The sequence below is a fragment of the Bubalus bubalis genome, chromosome 9 (assembly GCF_019923935.1).
Source record: "Bubalus bubalis isolate 160015118507 breed Murrah chromosome 9, NDDB_SH_1, whole genome shotgun sequence".
NCBI classification, from domain to species: Eukaryota; Metazoa; Chordata; class Mammalia; order Artiodactyla; family Bovidae; genus Bubalus; species Bubalus bubalis.
In genome coordinates, this window is record NC_059165.1 from 97,371,074 (window position 1) to 97,396,471 (window position 25,398).

The 25,398-nt window shown below is 39.9% G+C and overlaps 1 protein-coding gene and 1 pseudogene across 1 annotated transcript; both read right to left on the reverse strand.

Moving 5' to 3' along the window:
• Positions 1-440: 440 nt before the first annotated feature.
• On the reverse strand, positions 441-12,671 carry LOC102408648 (annotated as a pseudogene).
• Positions 12,672-14,645: 1,974 nt separating this feature from the next.
• LOC102408305 (olfactory receptor 7G2-like) lies at positions 14,646-15,638 on the reverse strand. The gene has a single exon (XM_006057452.3). The coding sequence runs from the start codon at positions 15,636-15,638 to the stop codon at positions 14,646-14,648; it is 993 nt and encodes a 330-aa protein (XP_006057514.2).
• Between the last annotated feature and the right edge of the window lie 9,760 nt (positions 15,639-25,398).

Genomic DNA, 25,398 nt, shown 5'->3' on the forward strand with positions numbered 1-25,398 from the left:
CAGCCCCCTGCCTCATCCACCTCCTACAACTTTCCTTTCCTGAGAGTCATCACAAACAAAAATCACTCAAACTAGAACTCCTGGGTCATACTGCTTCTATAGAACATGAGCAAAGAAATAGAGTATGGAGAATTGAAATGTTGTGACAAACATCCCAGAGCTAGACTAAAAGCAAAGTTGGGCTCTGAGTCCAAGTTGCAATAGTTTAAACATGACTCTATCTAGTCATTTTAGAGGAATTGTACAATGGAAGAATCAACTATTCTGGTTCATCTAGGGTGCCTATCATTTTGACTTGATAAAACCAAGCCCCACCCCCCCCACCCAAAGACAATGTAATCACAGAACAAAAAAGGCAACATATCAATGAGTTTCCTCAAGGATTCCTTCTTGTCCCTGTTTCTCAGGCTGTAAATAAATGATGTAAATAAATGGGTTCATCATTTAAGGACCACAGTGTACCTCAGTGAGACTACTGCAATTTTTCTGGGCAAGCCAGTAACTGCAGAACTAATGTAAACCCCATGAGCTGTTCAACAGAACAAGGAAACAACCAACAGATGAGACCCAAAGGTGGAAAAAGCTTTATACTTTCTATTCATTGATGACATTCTCAAAACAGGGGAGACAATTAGAGTATACCAGAAAATGGTCCCAGAGACAGAAACACCCCCAAATAAGCTACCCATGAAATGTATTAGAATGTTGTTGATGAGGGTATCAGAAAAGGCCAGATTGATGACCTGAGGAAACTCACAGAATGAGTGAATAATTTCCAGGTCTCTGCCGAAGGACAGCCTCAGTGCCATTGGACTGTGGAGCAGGGCATTCATAATGCTAAAGAACAGAAGGAATAGAATCAGCAGAACACAGAAAGGAGGGCTCGCAATAACTATGTCCCTTCTGCATGCATGTGTGCTAAGTCACTTTAGTAATGTTTGACTAAATGCAACCCCATGGACTATATCCTGCCAGGCTTCTCTGTCCATGAAATTCTCCAGGCAAGAATACTGGAGTGGGTTGTCATGCCCTCCTCCAGGGGGTCTTCCTGACTCAAGGGTTGAACTTGAGTCTCTTATGTCCCCTGTATTGGCAGGCAGATTCTTCACTACAGAGCCATGTGGAAAGCCCAAACATGTACCTTAGGGGTTGATAAATGACCACATAGCAATCATAGGCCATAATAGCAAGGAGAAAATTCTCCCAACAGGTCAAAAACAGGAAAAAAGCCATTTGGGTGAGGCAGCTTGCAGAAGTGGTGCTCTCATTCTGTGCTTACTTATTGACAAGCATCTTTGGGATGGTGGTTATGCTTAAACAGATGTCAGCAAAGGAAAGATTTGAAAGAAAGTAATACATGGGTGTGCAGAGGTGGGAGTCAGAGCTGACAGCCAGGATGACAAGCGGGTTTCCAAGAATGGTGACCATGTATATGGACAGGAACAGAGTGAAGAGGATAAGCTGGAGTTCAGGATCTTCTGCCATTTCCAGGAGAAGGAAATCTGAAACATCTGTTTGATTTCCTGATTCCTTGTTAGGAAGAAATCGGATGGAAAATATCAGGTGGAGAAACAATAAAATTTATAATCTATAGACTAGCTGCAGCATCAAAATTACTTTGGAACTTTTGCGAAATAACCATTCTTGGGCCCTGTTCTTGATTCCCTGATGACAAACACTAGAAATAAGGATTAACAATTAACATTTTTAATAAGGTCTCTAGATGATTCTGCCAAACAATGAATTTTGAAAGACACTTCTCTAGAAAAACACTCATCTATATAATGAACCCAAGAAAATAATTGAATCTTCTCCTCTGCCTATTTCTCCATCCACTTACTTTATTAGCCAAAATATTTTGTTAAGCACTGAAAACCTCACACACTGTGGCAAGTGCTGAGAGTAAAATAAAGAAATGTGTTTGTTAGCCATCTGTATGTCTTCTTTGGAGAAATGTATATTTAGTTCTTTGGCCCAATTTTTGATTGGGTCATTTATTTTTCTGAAATTGAGCTGCAGGAATTGTTTATATATTTTTGATATTAGTTGTTTGTCAGTTGCTTCATTTGCTATTATTTTCTCCCATTCTGAAGGCTGTCTTTTCACCCTGCTTATAGTTTCCTTTGTTGTGCAGAAGCTTTTAAGTTTAATTAGGTCCCATTTGTTTATTTTTGCTTTTATTTCCAATATTCTGGGAGGCGGTTCATAGAGGATCCTGCTGTGATGTATGTCGGAGAGTGTTTTGCCTATGTTCTCCTCTAGGAGTTTTATAGTTTCTGGTCTTCCATTTAGATCTTTAATCCATTTGGAGTTTATTTTTGTGTATGGTGTTAGAAAGTGTTCTAGTTTCATTCTTCTACAAGTGGTTGCCCAGTTTTCCCATCACCACTTGTTAAAGAGATTGTCTTTAATCCATTGTATATTCTTGCTCCTTTGTCAAAGATAAGGTGTCCATAGGTGCATGGATTTATCTCTGGGCTTTCTATTTTGTTCCAATGATCTATATTTCTGTCTTTGTGCCAGTACCATACTGTCTTGATGACTCTGGCTTTGTAGTAGAGCCTGAAGTCAGGCAGGTTGATTCCTCCAGTTCCATTCTTCTTTCTCAAGATCGCTTTGGCTATTTGAGGTTTTTTGTGTTTCCATACAAATTGTGAAATTATTTGTTCTAGCTCTGTGAAGAATACCATTGGTAGCTTGATAGGGATTGCATTGAATCTATAAATTGCTTTGGGTAGTGTACTCATTTTAACTATATTGATTCTTCTGATCCATGAACATGGTATATTTCTCCATCTATTAGTGTCCTCTTTGATTTCTTTCACCAGTGTTTTATAGTTTTCTATATATAGGTCTTTAGTTTCTTTAGGTAGATATATTCTTAAATATTTTATTCTTTTTGTTGCAATGGTGAATGGAGTTGTTTCCTTAATTTCTCTTCCTATTTCCTCATTATTAATGTATAGGAGTGCAAGGGATTTCTGTGTGTTTATTTATATCGTGCAACTTTACTATATTCATTGATTAGCTCTAGTAATTTTCTGGTGGAGTCTTTAGGGTACTCTATGTAGAGGATCATGTCATCTGCAAACAGTGAGAGTTTTACTTCTTCTGGGCCAAAGAGCTAAATAGACATTTATCCAAAGAAGACATACAGATGGCTAACAAACACATGAAAAGATGCTCAACATCACTCATTATCAGAGAAATGCAAATCAAAACCACTATGAGGTACCATTTCACGCCAGTCAGAATGGCTGCGATCCAAAAGTCTACAAGCAATAAATGCTGGAGAGGGTGTGGAGAAAAGGGAACCCTCTTACACTGTTGGTGGGAATGCAAACTGGTACAGCCACTATGGAGAACAGTGTGGAGATTCCTTAAAAAACTGGAAATAGAACTGCCTTATGATCCAGCACTCCCACTGCTGGGCATACACACTGAGGAAACCAGAATTGAAAGAGACACATGTACCCCAATGTTCATCGCAGCACTGTTTATAATAGCCAGGACATGGAAGCAACCTAGATGTCCATCAGCAGATGAATGGGTAAGAAAGCAGTGGTACATATACACAATGGAGTATTACTCAGCCATTAAAAAGAATACATTTGAACCAGTACTAATGAGGTGGATGAAACGGGAGCCTATTATACAGAGTGAAGTCCAGGTTCAATGCATGATACTGAATGCTTGGGGCTGGTGCACTGGGATGACCCAGAGGGATGGTATGGGGAGGGAGGAGGGAGGAGGGTTCAGGATGGGCAACACATGTATACCTGTGGCAGATTCATTTCGATATTTGGCAAAACCAATACAATTATGTAAAGTTTAAAAATAAAATAAAATTTAAAAAGAAAAAGAAAAAGAATACATTTGAATCAGTTTTAATGAGGTGGATGAAACTGGAGCCTATTATACAGAGTGAAGTAAGCCAGAAAGAAAAACACCAATACAGTATACTAACGCATATATATGGAATTTAGAAAGATGGTAACAATAACCCTGTATGTGAGACAGCAAAAGAGACACAGATGTATAGAACAATATTATGGACTCTGTTGGAGAGGGAGAGGATGGGATGATTTGGGAGAATGGCATTGAAACATGTATAATATCATATATGAAATGAATCGCTGGTCCAGGTTTGATGCATGATACTGGATGCTTGGGGCTGGTGCACTGAAATGACCCAGAGGGAGGGTACAGGGAGGGAGGTGGGAGGGGGGTTCCGGATGGGGAACATGTGTATACCTGTAGTGGATTCATGTTGATGTATGGTAAAACCAATACAATATTGTAAAGTAATTAACCTCCAATTAAAATAAATAAATTTCTATTAAAAAAAAGAAATGTGTGTGGTCAATCATGTCTGATCCCTCGAGACCTCATGAACTGTAGCCTGCCAGGCTCCTCTCTCCATGGAATTCTCCAGGCAAGAATACTGAGTGGGTAGCCATTCCCTTCTCCAGGGGATCTTCCCAACCCAGAGATCAAATCCACATTTCCTGCATCTCCTGTATTGAAAGGCAGATTCTTTATCACTGCACCACCTGGGAAGCCCCTAAACTGAAGAAGACATTGTTTCATTTCTTCTGAATTATTACACAACTTCAAACAAAAAGAAATATAAGAATAAAATTATGAATTATGTTTATTTATTCATAATTATGAATAAAATTATGAAGGAAGTTCATCCCTTAATCTGGTAACTGGCATATGATTTTTTTAAAGCTGAATATGACTGAAAGGAAAAAGCTGAATGCATAGCCTCCTAAAACATCCAGATTAAAATAGCAATAATTTGCTAGTATTTAGAAGATAACAAGAATACTACAAGATAACACTAAATGTCAAGCATCCTAGAAGGAGTGTCCCTGTAAGCAGAGGTTCTCCCTCTCCTAATTAGTTAGTGTTCGTGGTTTAGTCATGTCTGACTCTTTGTGACCCCATGGACTGTAGCCCTCCAGGCTTCTCAGTCCATGGAGTTCTCCAGGCAAGAATACTGAGTGGATAACCATATACTTTCTTCAGGGATCTTGAGAACCCAGGTTCTCCTACACTGCAGGCAGATTCTTTATTATCTGAGCCACCAGGGAAGCCCTCTCAGTCTCCGGGGGTGGGGATCCGCAGGGGTTGGGGAGGCAGACAAATGTGGTCTTGACAGCCCTTATTGCTTGGAAGAGTACTTAGAACTCTGAAATGAATGGAGTTAATTAATTAATGGAGTTAATTAATTAATGGAGTTAATTAATGGACTCAGACTCCACTACTTGTTTTATGAAAGCAGAAACTTGTCCAACTAAATGAGTAACCTAGTATCTTCATTGTGTAATGGGAATGTTTCCTCTTGAGAAATCTGTATGCAGGTCAAGAAGCAACAGTTAGAACCGGACATGGAACAACAAACTGGTTCCAAATTGGAAAAGGAGTACGTCAAGACTATATATTGTCACCCTGCTTATTTAATTTTCTTTTTTTTATTTTTAATTTTTTTTATTTTTAAACTTTACATAATTGTATTAGTTTTGCCAAATATCAAAATGAATCCGCCACAGGTATACATCATGCAGAATATATCATGAGAAATGCTGGGCTGGATGAAACACAAGCTGGAATCAAGTTTGCTGGGAGAAATATCAATAACCTCAGATATGCAGATGACACCACCCTTATGGCAGGAAGCGAAACGGAACTAAAGAGCCTCTTGATGAAGTGAAAGAGGAGAGTGAAAAAGCTGGCTTAAAACTCAACATTCAAAAAAGGAAGATCATGGCATCCAGTCCCATCACTTCATGGCAAATAGATGGTGAAATAATGGAAACAGTTCAGTTCAGTTCAGTTCAGTCACTCAAATCATGTCCAACTCTTTGCAACCACATGGACTACAGCACACCAGGCTTCCCTATCCATCACCAAATCCTGGAGACGTCTCAAACTCAAGTCCATTGAGTCAGTGATGCCATCCAATCATCCTATCCTCTGTCATCCCCTTCTTGTCCTGCCTTCAATCTTTCCCAGCATCAGGGTCTTTTCCAATGAGTCAGTTCTTCACATCAAGTGGCCAAAGCATTGGAGATTCAGCTTCAGCATCAGTCTTTCCAATGAATATTCAGGACTGAATTTCTTTAGGATTGAGTAGTTGGATCTCCTTGCAGTCCAAGGGACTCTCAAGAGTCTTCTCCAACACCACAGTTCAAAAGCATCAATTATTTGGTGCTCAGCTTTCTTTATAATCCAACTCTTACATCCATACATGACTTCTGGAAAAATCATAGCTTTGACTAGATGGACCTTTGTTGGCAAAGTAATGTCTCTGCTTTTTAACATGCTATCTATGTTGGTCATAGCTTTTCTTCCAAAGAGCAAGCATCTTTTAATTTCATGGCTGCAGTCACCATCTGCAGTGATTTGGGAGCCCCCCAAAGTAACGTCTCTCACTGTTTCCATTGTTTCCCCGTCTATTTGCCATGAAGTGATGAGACAGGATGCCATGATCTTCCTTTTTTGAATGTTGAGTTTTAAGCCAGCTTTTTCACTCTCCTCTTTCACTTTCATCAAAAGGCTCTTTAGTTCTTCTTCACTTTCTGCCATCTGCTTGTCTGAGGTTATTGTTATTTCTCCAGATAATCTTGATTCCAGCTTGTGCTTCAACCAGCCCGGCATTTTGCATGATGTACTCTGCATATAAGTTAAATAAGCATGGTGACAGTATACAGCCTTGACATACTCCTTTCCCTATTTGCAGCCAGTCTGTTGTTCCATGTCCAGTTTTAACTGTTGCTTCTTGACCTGCATACAGATTTCTCAGAAGGCAGGTAAGGAGATCTGGTATTTCCATCTGTTTCAGAATTTTCCACAGTTTGTGGTGATCCACACAGTCAAAAGCTTTGGCATAATCAATAAAGCAGAAGTATATGTTTTTTCTGGAGCTCTCTTGATTTTTTGATGATACAACAGATGTTGACAATTTGATCTCTGGTTCCACTGCCTTTTATAAGTACAGCTTAAACATCTGGAAGTTCATGGTTCACATACTGTTGAAGACTCACTTGGAGAATTTTGAGCATTACTTTGCTAGTGTGTGAGATGAGTGCAATTGTGAGGTAGTTTGAACATTCTTTGGCATTGCCTTTCTTTGAGATTGGAATGAAAACTGGCCTTTTCCAGTCCTGTGGCCACTGCTGAGTTTTCCAGATTTGCTGGAATATTGAGTGCAGCACTTTCACAGCATCATCTTTCAGGATTTGACATAGCTCAACTGTAATTCCATCAGCTCCAGTAGCTTTGTTTGTAGTGATTCTTCCTACGACTTTGCATTCCAGGATGTCTGGCTCTAGATGAGTGATCACACCATTGTGGTTTCTGGGTCATGAAGATCTTTTTTGTATAGTTCTTCTGTGTATTCTTGCCACCTCTTCTTAATAGCTTCTGCTTCTGTTAGGCCCACACAGTTTCTTCCTTTATTGTGCCCATCTTTGCATGAAATGTTCCCCTGGTATCTCTAATTTTCTTGAAGAGATCTCCCATTCTATTGTTTTCTTCTATTTATTTGCACTGATCATTGAGGAAGGCTTTCTTACCTCTCCTTGCTATTCTTTGGAACTCTACCTTCAAATGGGTATACTTTTCCTTTTCTCCTTTGCCTTTAGCTTCTCTTCTTTTCTCAGCTATTTGTAAGACCTCCTCAGAAACAGTGACAGACTTTATTTTCTTGGGCTCCAAAATCACTGCAAATGGTGACTTCAGCCATGAAATTAAAAGATGTTTGCTCCTTGGAAGAAAAGCTATGACCAACCTAGACAGCATATTAAAAAGCAGACATTACTCTGCTGACAGAGGTCTGTAGAGTCTAAACTATGCTTTTTCCACTAGTCATGTATGGATGTGAGAGTTGTACCATAAAGAAAGCTGAGAACTGAAGAATTGACGCTTTTGAACTGTGGTGTTGGAGAAGACTCTTGAGAGTCCCTTGGACTGCAGGGAGATCAAGCAAGTCAGTTCTAAAGGAAATCAACCCTTAATATTCATGGGAAGGATTGATGCTGAAAATTGAAGCTCCAATACTTTGGCCACCTGATGCAAAGAAGCAATGACTCATTAGAAAAGACCCTGATGCTGGGAAAGATTGAAGGCAGGACAAGAAGGAGATGACAGAGGATGAGATGTTTGGATGACATCACCGACTCAATGGACATGATTTGAGCAAGCTCCAGGAGTTGCTGATGGACAGGGAAGCCTGACGTGCTGCAGTACACAGGGTGGCAAAGAGTCTGACATGAGTGACTGAACTGAGCTTTCGTAGCACCAGAGTCTTTTCCAATGAGTTGACTGTGTGTATCAGGTGGCCAAAGTGTTGGAGCTTCAGCATCCGTCCTTCCAAGGAGTGCTCAGGGTTGATTTCCTTTAGAACTCACTGGTTTGATCTCCTTGCAGTCCAAAGGACTCTCAAAAGTCTTCTCCAGCACCACAAATCAAAAGCTTCAATCTTTCCATGCTCAGCCTTCTTTATAATACAAATTTCACATCTGTACAAGACTACTGGAAAGACCATAGGTTTGACTATTTGGAATTTTGTCAGCAAAGTGATGTTTTTGCTTTTTATTATGCTGTCTAGGTTTGTCATAGCTTTCCCTCCAAGAAGCAAGTGTTTTTTAATTTAATTTCATTCATATACTGATACCCTAATCTTTAGAATATGACTGTATTTGAGATAAGATCTTTGCATGAAATGTTCCCTTGGTATATCTAATTTTCTTGACGAGACCTCTAGTCGTTCCCAGTCTGTTGTTTTCCTCTATTTCTTTGCATTGATTGCTGAAGAAGGCTTTCTTATCTCTTCTTACTATTCTTTGGAACTCTGCATTCAGATGTTTATATCTTTCCTTTTCTCCTTTGCTTTTCGCTTCTCTTCTTTTCACAGCTATTTGTGAGGCCTCCCCAGACAGCCATTTTGCTTTTCTGCATTTCTTTCCATGGAGATGGTCTTGATCCCTGTCTCCTGTACAATGCCATGAATCTCATTCCATAGTCCATCAGGCACTCTATCTATCAGATCTAGGCCCTTAAATCTATTTATCACTTCCACTGTATAATCATCAGGGATTTGATTTAGGTCATACCTGAATGGTCTAGTGATTTTCCCTACTTTCTTCAATTTAAGTGTGAATTTGGTAATAAGGAGTTCATGATCTGAGCCATAGTCAGCTCCTGGTCTTGTATTTGTTGACTGTATAGAGCCTCTCCATCTTTGGCTGCAAAGAATATAATCAATCTGATTTCAGTGTTGACCATCTGGTGATGTCCATGTATAGAGTCTTCTTTTGTGTTGTTGGAAGAGGGTGTGTGCTATGACCAGTGCATTGTCTTGGCAAAACTCTATTAGTCTTTGCCCTGCTTCATTCCATATTCCACGGCCAAATTTGCCTGTTGCTCCAGGTGTTTCTTCACTTCCTACTTTTGCAATCCAGTCACCTATAATGAAAAGGACATCTTTTTTGGGTGTTAGTTCTAAAAGGTCTTGTAGGTCTTCATAGAACCATTCAACTTCAGCTTCTTCAGCGTTACTGGTTGGGGCATAGATAGTTGGATTACTGTGATATTGAATGGTTTGCCTTGGAAACGAACAGAGATCATTCTGTTGTTTTTGAGATTGCATCCAAGTACTGCATTTCAGACTCTTTTGTTGACCATGATGGCTACTCCATTTCTTCTGAGGGATTCCTGCCCACAGTAGTAGATATAATGGTCATCTGAGTTAAATTCACCCATTCCAGTCCATTTCAGTTCGCTGATTCCTAGAATGCCGACATTCACTCTTGCCATCTCTTGTTTGACCACTTCCAACTTGCCTTGATTCATGGACCTGACATTCCAGGTTCCTATGCAATATTGTTTACAGCATCAGACCTTACTTCTATCACCAGTCACATCCACAGCTGGGTATTCTTTTTGCTTTGGCTCCATCCCTTCATTCTTTCTGGAGTTATTTCTCCACTGATCTCCAGTAGAATATTGGGCTCCTATTGACCTGGGGAGTTCCTCTTTCAGTATCCTATCATTTTGCCTTTTCATACTGTTCATGGGGTTCTCAAGGCAAGAATACTGAAGTGGTTTGCCATTCCCTTCTCCAGTGGACCACATTCTGTCAGATCTCTCCGCCAATTAGAGATACCAATGGAACATTTCATGCAAAGATGGGCTCAATAAAGGACAGAAATGGTATGGACCTAACAGAAGCAGAGGATATTAAGAAGAGGTGGCAAGAATATACAGAAGAACTGTACAAAAAAGATCTTCACGACCCAGATAATCACGATGGTGTGATTACTGACCTAGAGCCAGACATCCTGGAATATGAAGTCAAGTGGGCCTTAGAAAGCATCACTACAAACAAAGCTAGTGGAGGTGATGGAATTCCAGTTGAGCCCTCTCAAATCCTGAAAGATGATGCTGTGAAAGTACTGCATTCAATATTCCAGCAAATCTGGAAAACTCGGCAGTGGCCACAGGACTGGAAAAGGTCAGTTTTCATTCCAATACCAAAGAAAGGCAATGCCAAAGAATGCTCAAACTACCGCACAATTGCACTCATCTCACAAGGCAATGGCACCCCACTCCAGTACTTTTGTCTGGAAAATCCCATGGATGGAGGAGCCTGGTAGGCTGCAGTCCATGGGGTCGCTAGAGTCAGACATGACTGAGCGACTTCAGTTTCACTTTTCACTTTTCATGCATTGGAGAAAGAAATGACAACCCACTCCAGTGTTCTTGCCTGGAGAATCCCAGGGATGGGGGAGCCCGGTGGGCTGCCATCTATGGGGTCACACAGATCAGACACGACTGAAGCAACTTAGCAGCAGCACATGCTAGTAAAGTGATGCTCAAAATTCTCCAAGCCAGGCTTCAGCAATATGTGAACCGTGAACTTCCTGATGTTCAAGCTGGTTTTCAAAAAGGCAGAGGAACCAGAGATCAAATTGCCAACATCCGCTGGATCATGGAAAAAGCAAGAGAGTTCCAGAAAAACATCTATTTCTGCTTTATTGACTATGGCAAAGCTTTTGACTGTGTAGCTCACAATAAACTGTGGAAAATTCTGAATGAGATGGGAATACCAGACCACCTGATCTGCCTCTTGAGAAATTTGTATGCAGGTCAGGAAGCAACAGTTAGAACTGGACATGTAACAACAGACTGGTTCCAAATAGGAAAAGGAGTATGTCAAGGCTGTATATTGTCACCCTGCTTGTTTAACTTCTATGCAGAGTACATCATGAGAAATGCTGGACTGGAAGAACCACAAGCTGGAATCAAGATTGCCGGGAGAAATACCAGTAACCTTTGATATGTAGATGACACCACCCTTATGGCAGAAAGTGAAGAGAAACTAAAAAGCCTCTTGATGAAAGTGAAAGTGGAGAGTGAAAAAGTTGCCTTAAAGCTCAACATTCATAAAACAAAGATCATGGCATCCAGTCCCATCACTTCATGGGAAATAGATGGGAAAACAGTGGAAACAGTGTCAGACTTTATTTTTTTGGACTCCAAAATCACTGCAGATGGTGACTGCAGCCATGAAATTAAAGGACACTTGCTCCTTGGAAGGAAAGTTATGACCAATCTAGATAGCATATTGAAAAGTGGAGACATTACTTTGCCAACAAAGGTCCGTCTAGTCAAGGCTATGGTTTTTCCTGTGGTCATGTATGGATGTGAGAGTTGGACTGTGAAGAAGGCTGAGCGCCAAAGAATTGATGCTTTTGAACTGTGATGTTGGAGAAGACTGTTGAGAGTCCCTTGGACTTCAAGGAGATCCAACCAGTCCATTCTGAAGGAGATCAGCCCTGGGATTTCTTTGGAGGGAATGATGCTGAAGCTGAAACTCCAGTACTTTGTCCACCTCATGCGAAGAGCCGACTCATTGGAAAAGACTCTGATGCTGGGAGGGATTGGGGGCAGGAGGAGAAGGGGACGCCAGAGGATGAGATGGCTGGATGGCATCCCTGACTCGATGGACTTGAGTCTGAGTGAACTTCGGGAGTTTGTGATGGACAGGGAGGCCTGGCCTGCTGCGTTTCATGGGGTCACAAAGAGTCGGACACGAATGAGCGACTGAACTGAACTGAACTGAGATAAGATCTTTGAAGAGGTAATTTGGTTAAAATGGAATCATTAAGGTGAACCTTAATCCAACAAGAAGAGATTTGGATACATGCATACAGAGGCAAGATCACATGAAGAGTATATGGCCAGCTACAAGCCAAGAAAAATGGCCTCAGAAGAAACCAGTCTTGCTGACACCTTAATCCAGGCTTCCAATCTCCAGAACTGGGACAATAACATTGTTATTAAGCCACCCAGTCTGTGCTACTCTGTTATGGCAGCACTAGCTTCCCGGGGGCTCAGATGGTAAAGAATACCTGCAATGCGGGAGACCTGGGTTCAGTCCCTGGATTGGGAAGAGCCCCTGGAGAAGGCAACGCACTCCAGTATTCTTGCCTGGAGAATTCCCATAGACAGAGGAGCCTGGTGGGCTGCAGTCCATGGGGTCACAAAGAGTCCAACATGACTGACTAAGCACACAGCACAGCAAACTAATACATTGTACAGACCCCTTCACCGCCAGCACAAGATTTCAAGTAAACATCTGAACATGTTATAGCACCCATGTTTGTGAGGGGGAGGATTTCTACTCAGGAGAAAAATGGGTCCTGCCATTATAGAGAGAGTGTATGATCCCAGTGGAAAAAGTCCTTGGTGAGAATTCATACAAACATATATGTGAACATGCCAAAAACAGAGTCAGAGTTTGTTGGGGGTCACGAGGGTCTTGGTTTTAATCTTATGTCTCTCCTCACTGCTTCTACTGTAAGAAATTTTAGTGTAACAATCTCAAAGAGACTTTGTGTTACCTGGCTGACGTCACTGAAGTATGGTGCTTGATATTAATATCTCCCATGGATCTTGAAGGCAGATCTGTCCTCAGAAGGACCAGACAAACTGATTGAAGCAACGGGCTCCAGGTCAAGAAAGATCATCTCTGGAAGGAGGTTCAGGTGTCCTGCTTCCTTACTGAGCAAGGAATGTTGAGTGAGGTGGTCACAGGCAGACTCTTGCAATCTCTGCATCCCTGGGGATCAATAACTAAAGCTCCTCATTAGACAAGCTATTTTAGTGTCATGCTGATCCCTGGACCTTCCAGATCAAGACTCTAGAATGGATGAGTTCACGATGGCCAATGTCTGACCCTCTGAGGCAAGGTAGCTGCACACCATCTACTTCTTTCCACTTCTGTTTGGACAGCTTTGTTTCAATCAACATAGGTAGTTAATTCCTTTTCAGAGTTCATATCCACCTTTTCCAATTTTGCCGCAATAATTTCATTGTACATTTCCTTTTTCTTAGTTTATTGAGAAATAATTAACACACATCATTGCATAAGTTTGAGGTATACAGCAGATAATTTGATTTACGTATATTGTGAAATGATTATTACAACAAGTTCAGCTAACAGTCATAATCAAGAGATACAATAAAAAGACAGAAAAAAGAAGGAAAATACATTTTCTTACTTTCAAGATTAACTACTTTCCTATATATCGTACGTCAATGTTAACTGTGTCATCATGTTGTACGTTGCACCCCTAGTGTTTATTTATCTTTTCTGAGGTGTAAATGATTTACATTATTAGATTAGTTTCAGATGTACAATGTAGTCATTCAAAATTTTTATAAATTAATCTGCATTTAAAGTTATTATATATTTTATGGGGGTATGTGTTGTGTTGGTTTCTGCTGTACAATGAAGTGAATTATCAAATATTGGCTACATTTACAATACAATACATCCTTGTAGCTAATTTATTTTATACATAGTAGTTTGTACCTTTTAATCCCTTGCCAATTTCTTGCCTCTCCTACCTTCTTCTTCCCACTAATAACAACTGGGTGGTTCTCAATATCTGTGAGTCTGTTTAATTTTGTTACATCCACTCATGCATTTTATTTTTTAGATTCCACATGTAAGTGATAGCATACTGTATTTGTCTTTCTCTCTGTGACTAATTTCACTATCATAGTAACCCCCAAGTCCATTAATGCTGTAGCAAATGGCAATATTTCATTCCTGTCTATGGCTGAGTAATATTGCATATATATATGCATATTAAGTATATTGCATATATATATGTATATATAAGTATATATATTGCATATATGCAATATATATACATACAATATATATTGCATATATATATATGCAATATATATACATGAAAGTGTGAAATTGTTAGTCTCTCAGTTGTGTCTGACTCTTTGTGACCCCATGCACTGTAGCTCACCAGGCTCCTCTGTTCATGGGATTTCCCAGGCAAGAATACTGGAGTGGGTTGCCATTTCCTTCTCCAGGGGATCTTCCTGACCCAGGGATTGAAACTGGGTCTCCTTTATTGCAGGAGTTTTCTTATATGTATTATTTATATATAACTCATTTATATACATGTAGTCAATTACCCATTACATATTCTTGCCTCTTTTGTTGTATATCAATGATCCACATATGATCTATGCTACAGAATGTCCATGCACGCTTGAAAAAAATGTATATTCTGCCACTTACAAATGGAATATTCTACATATATCTATTAACTATTATTTTGCCTCATTCTATAAACACAAGGCCAAGGTAGATGGCACAACCACAGAAAAGAAGATGTCCCATTGATGAGTTTTCTCAAGGCTCCCTTCATGTCCCTGTTTCTCAGGCTGTAGATAAAAGGGTTCATCATCTGAGAAACCACGATGTACATAACTGAAGCCACTGTAGTCTTCCTGGATGAGCCAGTCAGTATAGAACTTATATAAACTCCAAAACCTGTCCCATAGAATAAGGAAACAACTGACAAGTGAGACCCACAGGTGGAAAAAGCTTTCACCTTTGCACCCGCCGATGGCATTCTCAAAACAGAGGAGACAATTTGAGTATAAGAAAAAATGATCCCAGAGAGGGGAACGACACCAAATATGCTACCCACCAAATATAACAAAAGGTCATTGATGTGGGTATCAGAACATGTTAGCTTGACAACCTGAGCAAGTTCACAGAAAAAGTGAGGGATTTCCAGGTTCTTACAAAAGGACAGCCGCAATGCTGTCAGACTGAGGAGCAGAGCATTCAGAATGCTTAGCAACAGTGAGAATATAATCAGCAGGCCACAGGTTTGTGGGTTCATGATAACTGAGTATCTTAAGGGGTGACAAATGGCCACATAACGGTCATAAGCCATGACAGTAAGGAGAAAATTTTCCAGAAAGGCAAAAACCATGACGAAGCACATCTGGGTGAGGCAGCCTGAATATGTGATACTCTGATTTTGTGCTTGGATGTTGACCAACATTTTGGGGATCGTGGCTGTGCTCATGCAGATGTCAGTAAAGGACAGGTTGGAGAGGAAGAAGTACATGGGGGTGTGGATGTGGGGGTCACAGCTGACAGCCAGGATGATGAGCAGGTTTCCCAGGAGAGTGATCAGGTACATGGACAGAAACAGGAAGAAGATGTGGTGCTGTAGTTCTGGATCATCTGTCAATCCCAGGAGATAAAAATTGGAAACATCTGTTTGATTTCTGGTTTCCATATTGTTGATGAATCTGAAGGAAAAATGGAGTGAAAATAAAATAAAATGAAGGGTCCCCAGGTGAGCAGCAGCAGCCCTTGGGAGCTGATTAGAATTGCAAATTCCTGGTATCACTGTAGGTTTACTGCTGATAAACTCTAGGGGCAAGGGCCAGAAATTCAAGTTTCAACAAACCCACCAGATGAATTTGATATATGATAAAGTTTGAAAAAACAGTGCTTAAATATTGACTATAAAGAAATAAAATTCTATGTATATTGTAAACCCAAGAGATCATTTAAATATTTCCCTTTGCTAATTTTTCCCTCCATCATCACATTTCACACTTTGTTGACTTTTATTTCTATTGATCACCAACAGCCCTGGGGTTTCTTTGGAAGGAATGATGCTAAGGCTGAAACTCCAGTACTTTGGCCACTTCATGCGAAGAGTTGACTCATTGGAAAAGACTCTGATGCTGGGAGGGATTGGGGGAAGGAGGAGAAGGGGACTACAGAGGATGAGATGGCTGGATGGCATCACTGACTCGATGGATGTGAGTCTGCGTGAACTCCGGGAGTTGGTGATGGACAGGGAGCCTGGCGTGCTGTGATTCATGGGGTTGCAAAGAGTTGGACACGACTGAGTGACTGAACTGAACTGAACTGAACACTTTTTCACACCTTGGGCCAAATGCTGAGACTGAAATAAAGAATAAAATGTGGGAGCCAAGATGGCGGAGGAGTAGGACGGGGAGAACACTTTCTCCCCCACAAATTCATCAAAAGAGCATTTAAACGTCGAGTAAATTCCATAAAACAACTTCTGAATGCCGGCAGAGGACATCAGGCACCCAGAAAAGCAGCCCAACTCTTCGAAAGGAGGTAGGAAAAAATATAAAAGACAAAAAAAGAGACAAAAGAGGGAGGGACGGAGTTCCGTCCCGGGAAGGGAGTCTTAAAAAGAGAGAAGTTTCCAAACACCAGGAAACCCTCTCACTGCCGAATCTGTGCCGAGCTTTGGAAGCACAGAGGGCAACATAAAAGGGAGGGGAAAAAAAAAAATAAACAATTAAAAATCGCGGATTGTGAGCCCTACGGTAACTCCCCCAGCGGAGAAGCAGCGCAGACGCCTGCACACGGCATTAGCAAGCGGGGGCTGGGCAGGGAAGTGCGGCGCGGGCTGTGTCCCTTAGAGTAAGAATCGGGCCGAATGTCCTGAGCGCTATCTGAGCGAAATAATTTGGGCTAGCAAACCAGACTGTGGGATATCTACCACGCGAAAAGCCAGCCCTAACCTAAGACACCGCCAGGCCCGCACACAGAACAAAGGACTGAGCAGAGATAGCCGGCTGCAGACCTTCCCCCTCCGGTGACAGGCAGCCAGAGCCGGAAGGGGGCAATCGCAGCCCCAGAGAGACACTATCTATAAAACTGGAAGCAGGCTTCTTTGCTAACTAAAACTTCTTGGGGGTCTGGACGGTCAACATCTGCCTGAGAAGGTGCGCCGGTTTTACACCCAGATAACCGAGTGGCGGGGAGGCGATAAGTCGCAGCATTGGCGCCCGCCAAACACCTCATCACCTGAGCTGCTCGACCTGGGAAGTACACAAAACGCAGGCCCAACCGAGTCTGCGCCTCTGAGGACTACCCGAGTGCCTGAACCTGAGCGGCTTGGACCTGGGAGCTCAGTCCAGGGCCGGCCTCTGATTGTTCCCGGCGGAACAACCTAGAGCCCGAGCAGTGTGGGCAGGGAGGTTACACGCGCCGTGAGCGGGGGCAGACCCAGTGTGGCCGAGGCACTGCGAGCGCACGCCAGTGTTATCTGTTTGCAGCATCCCTCCCTCCCTCCCCACAGCGCGGCTGAACAAGTGAGCCTAAATTAAAAAAAAAAAAAAATAGGGTCCTCCACCGTCCCCTTTGTGTCAGGGCGGGAACCAGACACTGAAGAGACCAGCAAACAGAAGAAGCTATAACAGAGGGAAACGCCTTGGAAGCTACAGGCCATAGATTAAAACCCTGTGGTTACTACGGATTACATAGGAAGGGGCCTATAGATCTTGAGAAATATAAGTCGGACTAAGGAACTGCCAAAAATGAACTGAACCCACAATACTCACAACAAAACCAAAGAAAGACCTAGATATATTTTTACTATTTTTACGATCAATCTTTCTCTCTTTTTTTTTTAATTAAAAAAAAATTTTTTTAAGTCCTCTATTGTCCTTTAATTTTCACTTTTATAACTATTACTTTGCAAAAAAAAAAAAAAGACCCTTTTTTTTTTTTCTTCTTCAGCAAACTTCATATATATATTTTATAATTTTTTGACCGTGGTTTTTTTTTCTTTTTTCTTTTTTCTTTTTCTTCTTTTCTTTAACATTGCATTTTTGAAATTCCAAACTCTACTCTAGATTTTTAATTTTAGCCTTTTGATATATGTTATCAATTTTGTACCTATAGTTTTTTTCATAATTGCTGTGACTTTTTTTTCCCTCTGTTTCTTTCTCTTCTTCTTTTACATAACATCGTATATCTGCAATTCCAAACTCTACTCAAGATTTTTAATTTATGCTTTTTGGTATTTGATATCAATTTTGTACCTGTATTTTCTTTATAATTTTTGCGACATTGTTTTTGTTGGTTTGTTTGTTTTCTCTCTTTATTTCTCTTCTTCTTCTTTTTTTTTTTTTTAACGTTGTATTTTTGAAATTCCAAACTCTACTCTAGATTTTTAATTTTTGCTGTTTGGTATTAGTTATCAATTTTGTACCTGTAGTTTCTTTATTACTTTCACGACCTTGTTTGTTTTTCTTTGTTCGTTTTTTCTCTCTTTCTTTTCCTTCTCCTTTTCATTAACATCGCATTTTTGAAATTCCAAACTCTACTCTAGATTTCTAATTTTTGTTTTTATGTATTTGTTACCAATTTTGTACCTTTAAGAACCCAATCTTCAGGACCCATTTTTCACTAGTGTACGAGATTACTGGCTTGAATGCTCTCTCTCCCTTTGGACTCCCCATTTTCTCCACCAGGTCACCTGTAATCCTCCCTAACCCCTCTCTACTCTACCCAACTCTGTGAATTTCTGTGTGTTCCAGACGGTGGAGAACACTTAAGGAACTGATTACTGGCTGGATCTGTCTCCCGCCTTTTCATTTCCCCCTTTTATCCTTCTGGCCACCTCTGTCTCCTGCCTCCTTCTTCTCTTCCCTGTATAACTCCATGAACATCTCTGAGTGGTCCAGTTGTGGAGTGCACATAAGGAAGTGACTACTGACTAGCCCACTCTCTCCACTATTGATTCCACCTCATCTCATTTGGGTCACCTCTAACTCCCTCCTCCCTCTTCTCTTCTCCATGTAACGCTGTGAACCTCTCTGAGTGACCCTCACAGTAGAGAAACTTTTCATCTTTAACGTAGATGTTTTAACATCTTTAACGTACATCTTTAACGTAGATCTTTAACGTAGATCTTTTATCAGTGGTGCTGTATAGAAGGAGAAGTTTTGAAGCTACTGTAAATTAAGACCGATAACTGGAAGTAGGAGGCTTAAGTCCAATCCCTGACTCCAGGGAACTCCTGACTCCAAGGAACATTAATTGACAGGAGCTCATCAAACGCCTCCATACCGACACTGAAACCAAGCACCACACAAGGGCCAACAAGTTCCAGGGAAAGACATAACAAGCAAATTCTCCAGCAACAAAGGAACACAGCCCTGAGCTTCAAGATACAGGCTGCCCAAAGTCACCCCAAAACCATAGACATCTCATAACTCATTACTGGACATTTCATTACACTCCAGAGAGAAGAAATACAGCTCCATCCACCAGAACATCGACACAAGCTTCCCTAACCAGGAAACCTTGACAAGCCACCTGTACAAACCCACACACAGCGAGGAAACGCCACAATAAAGAGAACTCCACAAACTGCCAGAATACAGAAAGGACACCCCAAACTCAGCAATTTAAACAAGATGAAGAGACAGAGGAATAGCCAGCAGATAAAGGAACAGGATAAATGCCCACCAAACCAAACAAAAGAGGAAGAGATAGGGAATCTACCTGATAAAGAATTCCGAATAATGATAGTGAAATTGATCCAAAATCTTGAAATTAAAATGGAATCACAGATAAATAGCCTGGAGGCAAGGATTGAGAAGATGCAAGAAAGGTTTAACAAGGACTTAGAAGAAATAAAAAGAGTCAATATATAATGAATAATGCAATAAGTGAAATTAAAAACACTCTGGAGGCAACAAATAGTAGAATAACAGAGGCAGAAGATAGGATTAGTGAATTAGAAGATAGAATGGTAGAAATAAATGAATCAGAGAGGATAAAAGAAAAACGAATTAAAAGAAATGAGGACAATCTCAGAGACCTCCAGGACAATATTAAACGCTACAACATTCGAATCATAGGGGTCCCAGAAGAAGAAGACAAAAAGAAAGACCATGAGAAAATACTTGAGGAGATAATAGTTGAAAACTTCCCTAAAATGGGGAAGGAAATAATCACCCAAGTCCAAGAAACCCAGAGAGTCCCAAACAGGATAAACCCAAGGCAAAACACCCCAAGACACATAGTAATCAAATTAACAAAGATCAAACACAAAGAACAAATATTAAAAGCAGCAAGGGAAAAACAACAAATAACACACAAGGGAATTCCCATAAGGATAACAGCTGATCTTTCAATAGAAACTCTTCAAGCCAGGAGGGAATGGCAAGACATACTTAAAATGATGAAAGAAAATAACCTACAGCCCAGATTATTGTACCCAGCAAGGATCTCACTCAAGTATGAAGGAGAAATCAAAAGCTTTTCAGACAAGCAAAAGCTGAGAGAATTCTGCACCACCAAACCAGCTCTCCAACAAATACTAAAGGATATTCTCTAGACAGGAAACACAAAAATTGTGTATAAATTCGAACCCAAAACAATAAAGTAAATGGCAACGGGGTCATACTTATCAGTAATTACCTTAAACGTAAATGGGTTGAATGCCCCAACCAAAAGACAAAGACTGGCTGAATGGATACAAAAACAAGACCCCTGCATATGTTGTCTACAAGAGACCCACCTCAAAACAGGGGACACATACAGACTGAAAGTGAAGGGCTGGAAAAAGATTTTCCATGCGAATAGGGACCAAAAGAAAGCAGGAGTAGCAATACTCATATCAGATAAAATAGACTTTAAAACAAAGACTGTGAAAAGAGACAAAGATGGTCACTACATAATGATCAAAGGATCAATCCAAGAAGAAGATATAACAATTATAAATATATATGCACCCAACACGGGAGCACCGCAGTATGTAAGACAAATGCTAACAAGTATGAAAGAAGAAATTAACAATAACACAATAATAGTGGGAGACTTTAATACCCCACTCACACCTATGGATAGATCAACTAAACAGAAAATTAACAAGGAAACACAAACTTTAAACGATACAATAGACCAGTTAGACCTAATTGATATCTATAGGACATTTCATCCCAAAACAATGAATTTCACCTTCTTCTCAAGCGCACATGGAACCTTCTCCAGGATAGATCACATCCTGGGCCATAAAGCTAGCCTTGGTAAATTAAAAAAAATAGAAATCATTCCAAGCATCTTTTCTGACCACAATGCAGTAAGATTAGATCTCAATTACAGGAGAAAAACTATTAAAAAATCCAACATATGGAGGCTGAACAACACGCTGCTGAATAACCAACAAATCACAGAAGAAATCAAAAAAGAAATCAAAATTTGCATAGAAACGAATGAAAATGAAAACACAACAACCCAAAACCTGTGGGACACAGTAAAAGCAGTCCTAAGGGGAAAGTTCATAGCAATACAGGCACACCTCAAGAAACAAGAAAAAAGTCAAATAAATAACCTAACTCTACACCTAAAGCAACTAGAAAAGGAAGAAATGAAGAACCCCAGGGTTAGTAGAAGGAAAGAAATCTTAAAAATTAGAGCAGAAATAAATGCAAAAGAAACAAAAAAGACCATAGCAAAAATCAACAAAACCAAAAGCTGGTTCTTTGAAAGGATAAATAAAATTGACAAACCATTAGCCAGACTCATCAAGAAAGAAAGGGAGAAAAATCAAATCAATAAAATCAGAAATGAAAATGGAGAGATCACAACAGACAACACAGAAATACAAAGGATCATAAGAGACTACTATCAACAATTATATGCCAATAAAATGGACAATGTGGAAGAAATGGACAAATTCTTAGAAAAGTACAACTTTCCAAAACTCGATCAGGAAGAAATAGAAAATCTTAACAGACCCATCACAAGCACAGAAATTGAAACTGTAATCAAAAATCTTCCAGCAAACAAAAGCCCAGGTCCAGACGGCTTCACAGCTGAATTCTACCAAAAATTTAGAGAAGAGCTAACACCTATCCTGCTCAAACTCTTCCAGAAAATTGCAGAGGATGGTAAACTTCCAAACTCATTCTATGAGGCCACCATCACCCTAATACAAAAACCTGACAAAGATCCCACAAAAAAAGAAAACTACAGGCCAATATCACTGATGAACATAGATGCAAAAATCCTTAACAAAATTCTAGCAATCAGAATCCAACAACACATTAAAAAGATCATACACCATGACCAAGTGGGCTTTATCCCAGGGATGCAAGGATTCTTCAATATCTGCAAATCAATCAATGTAATACACCACATTAACAAATTGAAAAATAAAAACCATATGATTATCTCAATAGATGCAGAGAAAGCCTTTGACAAAATTCAACATCCATTTATGATAAAAACTCTCCAGAAAGCAGGAATAGAAGGAACATACCTCAACATAATAAAAGCTATATATGACAAACCCACAGCAAACATTATCCTCAATGGTGAAAAATTGAAAGCATTTCCTCTAAAGTCAGGAACAAGACAAGGGTGCCCACTTTCACCATTACTATTCAACATAGGTTTGGAAGTTTTGGCCACAGCAATCAGAGCAGAAAAAGAAATAAAAGGAATCCAAATTGGAAAAGAAGAAGTAAAGCTCTCACTGTTTGCAGATGACATGATCCTCTACATAGAAAACCCTAAAGACTCCACCAGAAAATTACTAGAACTAATCAATGACTATAGTAAAGTTGCAGGATATAAAATCAACACACAGAAATCCCTTGCATTCCTATACACTAATAATGAGAAAACAGAAAGAGAAATTAAGGAAACAATTCCATTCACCATTGCAACGGAAAGAATAAAATACTTAGGAATATATCTACCTAAAGAGTCTAAAGACCTATATATAGAAAACTATAAAACACTGGTGAAAGAAATCAAAGAGGACACTAACAGATGGAGAAATATACCATGTTCATGGATTGGAAGAATCAATGTAGTGAAAATGAGTATACTACCCAAAGCAATCTATAGATTCAATGCAATCCCTATCAAGCTACCAACAGCATTCTTCACAGAGCTAGAACAAATACTTTCACAATTTGTATGGAAAAACAAAAAACCTCGAATAGCCAAAGCGATCTTGAGAAAGAAGAATGGAACTGGAGGAATCAACCTACCTGACTTCAGGCTCTACTACAAAGCCACAGTTATCAAGACAGTATGGTACTGGCACAAAGACAGAAATATAGATCAATGGAACAAAATAGAAAGCCCAGAGATAAATCCACGCACATATGGACACCTTATCTTTGACAAAGGAGGCAAGAATATACAATGGATTAAAGACAATCTCTTTAACAAGTGGTGCTGGGAACTCTGGTCAACCACTTGTAAAAGAATGAAACTAGAACACTTTCTAACACCATACACAAAAATAAACTCAAAATGGATTAAAGATCTAAACGTAAGACTAGAAACTATAAAACTCCTAGAGGAGAACATAGGCAAAACACTCTCTGACATACATCACAGCAGGATCCTCTATGACCCACCTCCCAGAATATTGGAAATAAAAGCAAAAATAAACAAATGGGACCTAATTAACCTTAAAAGCTTCTGCACATCAAAGGAAACTATTAGCAAGGTGAAAAGACAGCCTTCAGAATGGGAGAAGATAATAGCAAATGAAGCAACTGACAAACAACTAATCTCAAGAATATACAAGCAACTCCTACAGCTCAACTCCAGAAAAATAAATGACCCAATCAAAAAATGGGCCAAAGAACTAAATAGACATTTCTCCAAAGAAGACATACAGATGGCTAACAAACACATGAAAAGATGCTCAACATCACTCATGATCAGAGAAATGCAAATCAAAACCACTATGAGGTACCATTTCACACCAGTCAGAATGGCTGCAATCCAAAAGTCTACAAGTAATAAATGCTGGAGAGGGTGTGGAGAAAAGGGAACCCTCTTACACTGTTGGTGGGAATGCAAACTAGTACAGCCACTATGGAGAACAGTGTGGAGATTCCTTAAAAAACTGGAAATAGAACTGCCTTATGATCCAGCAATCCCACTGCTGGGCATACACACTGAGAAAACCAGAAGGGAAAGAGACACGAGTACCCCAATGTTCATCGCAGCACTGTTTATAATAGCCAGGACATGGAAGCAACCTAGATGTCCATCAGCAGATGAATGGATAAGAAAGCTGTGGTACATATACACAATGGAGTATTATTCAGCCATTAAAAAGAATACATTTGAATCAGTTCTAATGAGGTGGATGAAACTGGAGCCTATTATACAGAGTGAAGTAAGCCAGAAAGAAAAACACCAATACAGTATACTAATGCATATATATGGAATTTTGAAAGATGGTAACAATAACCCTGTGTACGAGACAGCAAAAGAGACACTGATGTATAGAACAGTCTTATGGACTCTGTGGGAGAGGGAGAGGGTGGGAAGATTTGGGAGAATGGCATTGAAACATGTAAAATATCATGTATGAAATGAGTTGCCGCCAGGTTCGATGCACCATACTGGATGCTTGGGGCTGGTACACTGGGACGACCCAGAGGGATGGAATGGGGAGGGAGGAGGGAGGAGGGTTCAGGATGGGGAACACATGTAAACCTGTGGCGGATTCATTTTGATATTTGGCAAATCTAATACAGTTATGTAAAGTTTAAAAATAAAATAAAATTAAAAAAAAAAAAAAGAATAAAATGTGACATTTCCTTCAGAATTATTTCTCGCCTCAAACACGCAGAAAGATGAGAAAGCATATATCTAATCTGTCTTGTGGAGTGTGGTGCCCTGAACTTGACATACCTCAGAACGACTTGAGGGGCTTATCAGATTATAGATGAGTCATCAGATCTAAGTTACATTTATCATATCTGAGTTATAATATATCTCTATTCATCCATGTGAACACTTAGGTAAGGTGAGGTTATATCAAGGTCACAAAATACACAGTGGATAGAAAATATTAAGTCTGAGCTCAGATCTTCTCACCACTGAGTTGACTCTGGCTAGAACAGAATTAGCATTCCCAAACCAACACTCAGATTTTATAATTTCCCTTTAACAGTTTAATATTTTCATTTTGAAAACATGCCAGATCTTTTCTCCTGCCTATAACATATGTTCATCTCTACCCATGAAGTATTGTGTAGCAGGTCACAGCATCTATACAGGTATATGCTTTGCACCTGAGCAAAGACTAGAAATGATATATATCCTCACCCATAACAATTTTTTACTTGACCTTTTCATAAAACCAGCTTTTTATTTTTGGTAGTTTATAAAGGTCAAAAGATTTGGCAAAACTAATACAATATTGTAAAGCTTAAAAATAAAATAAAATT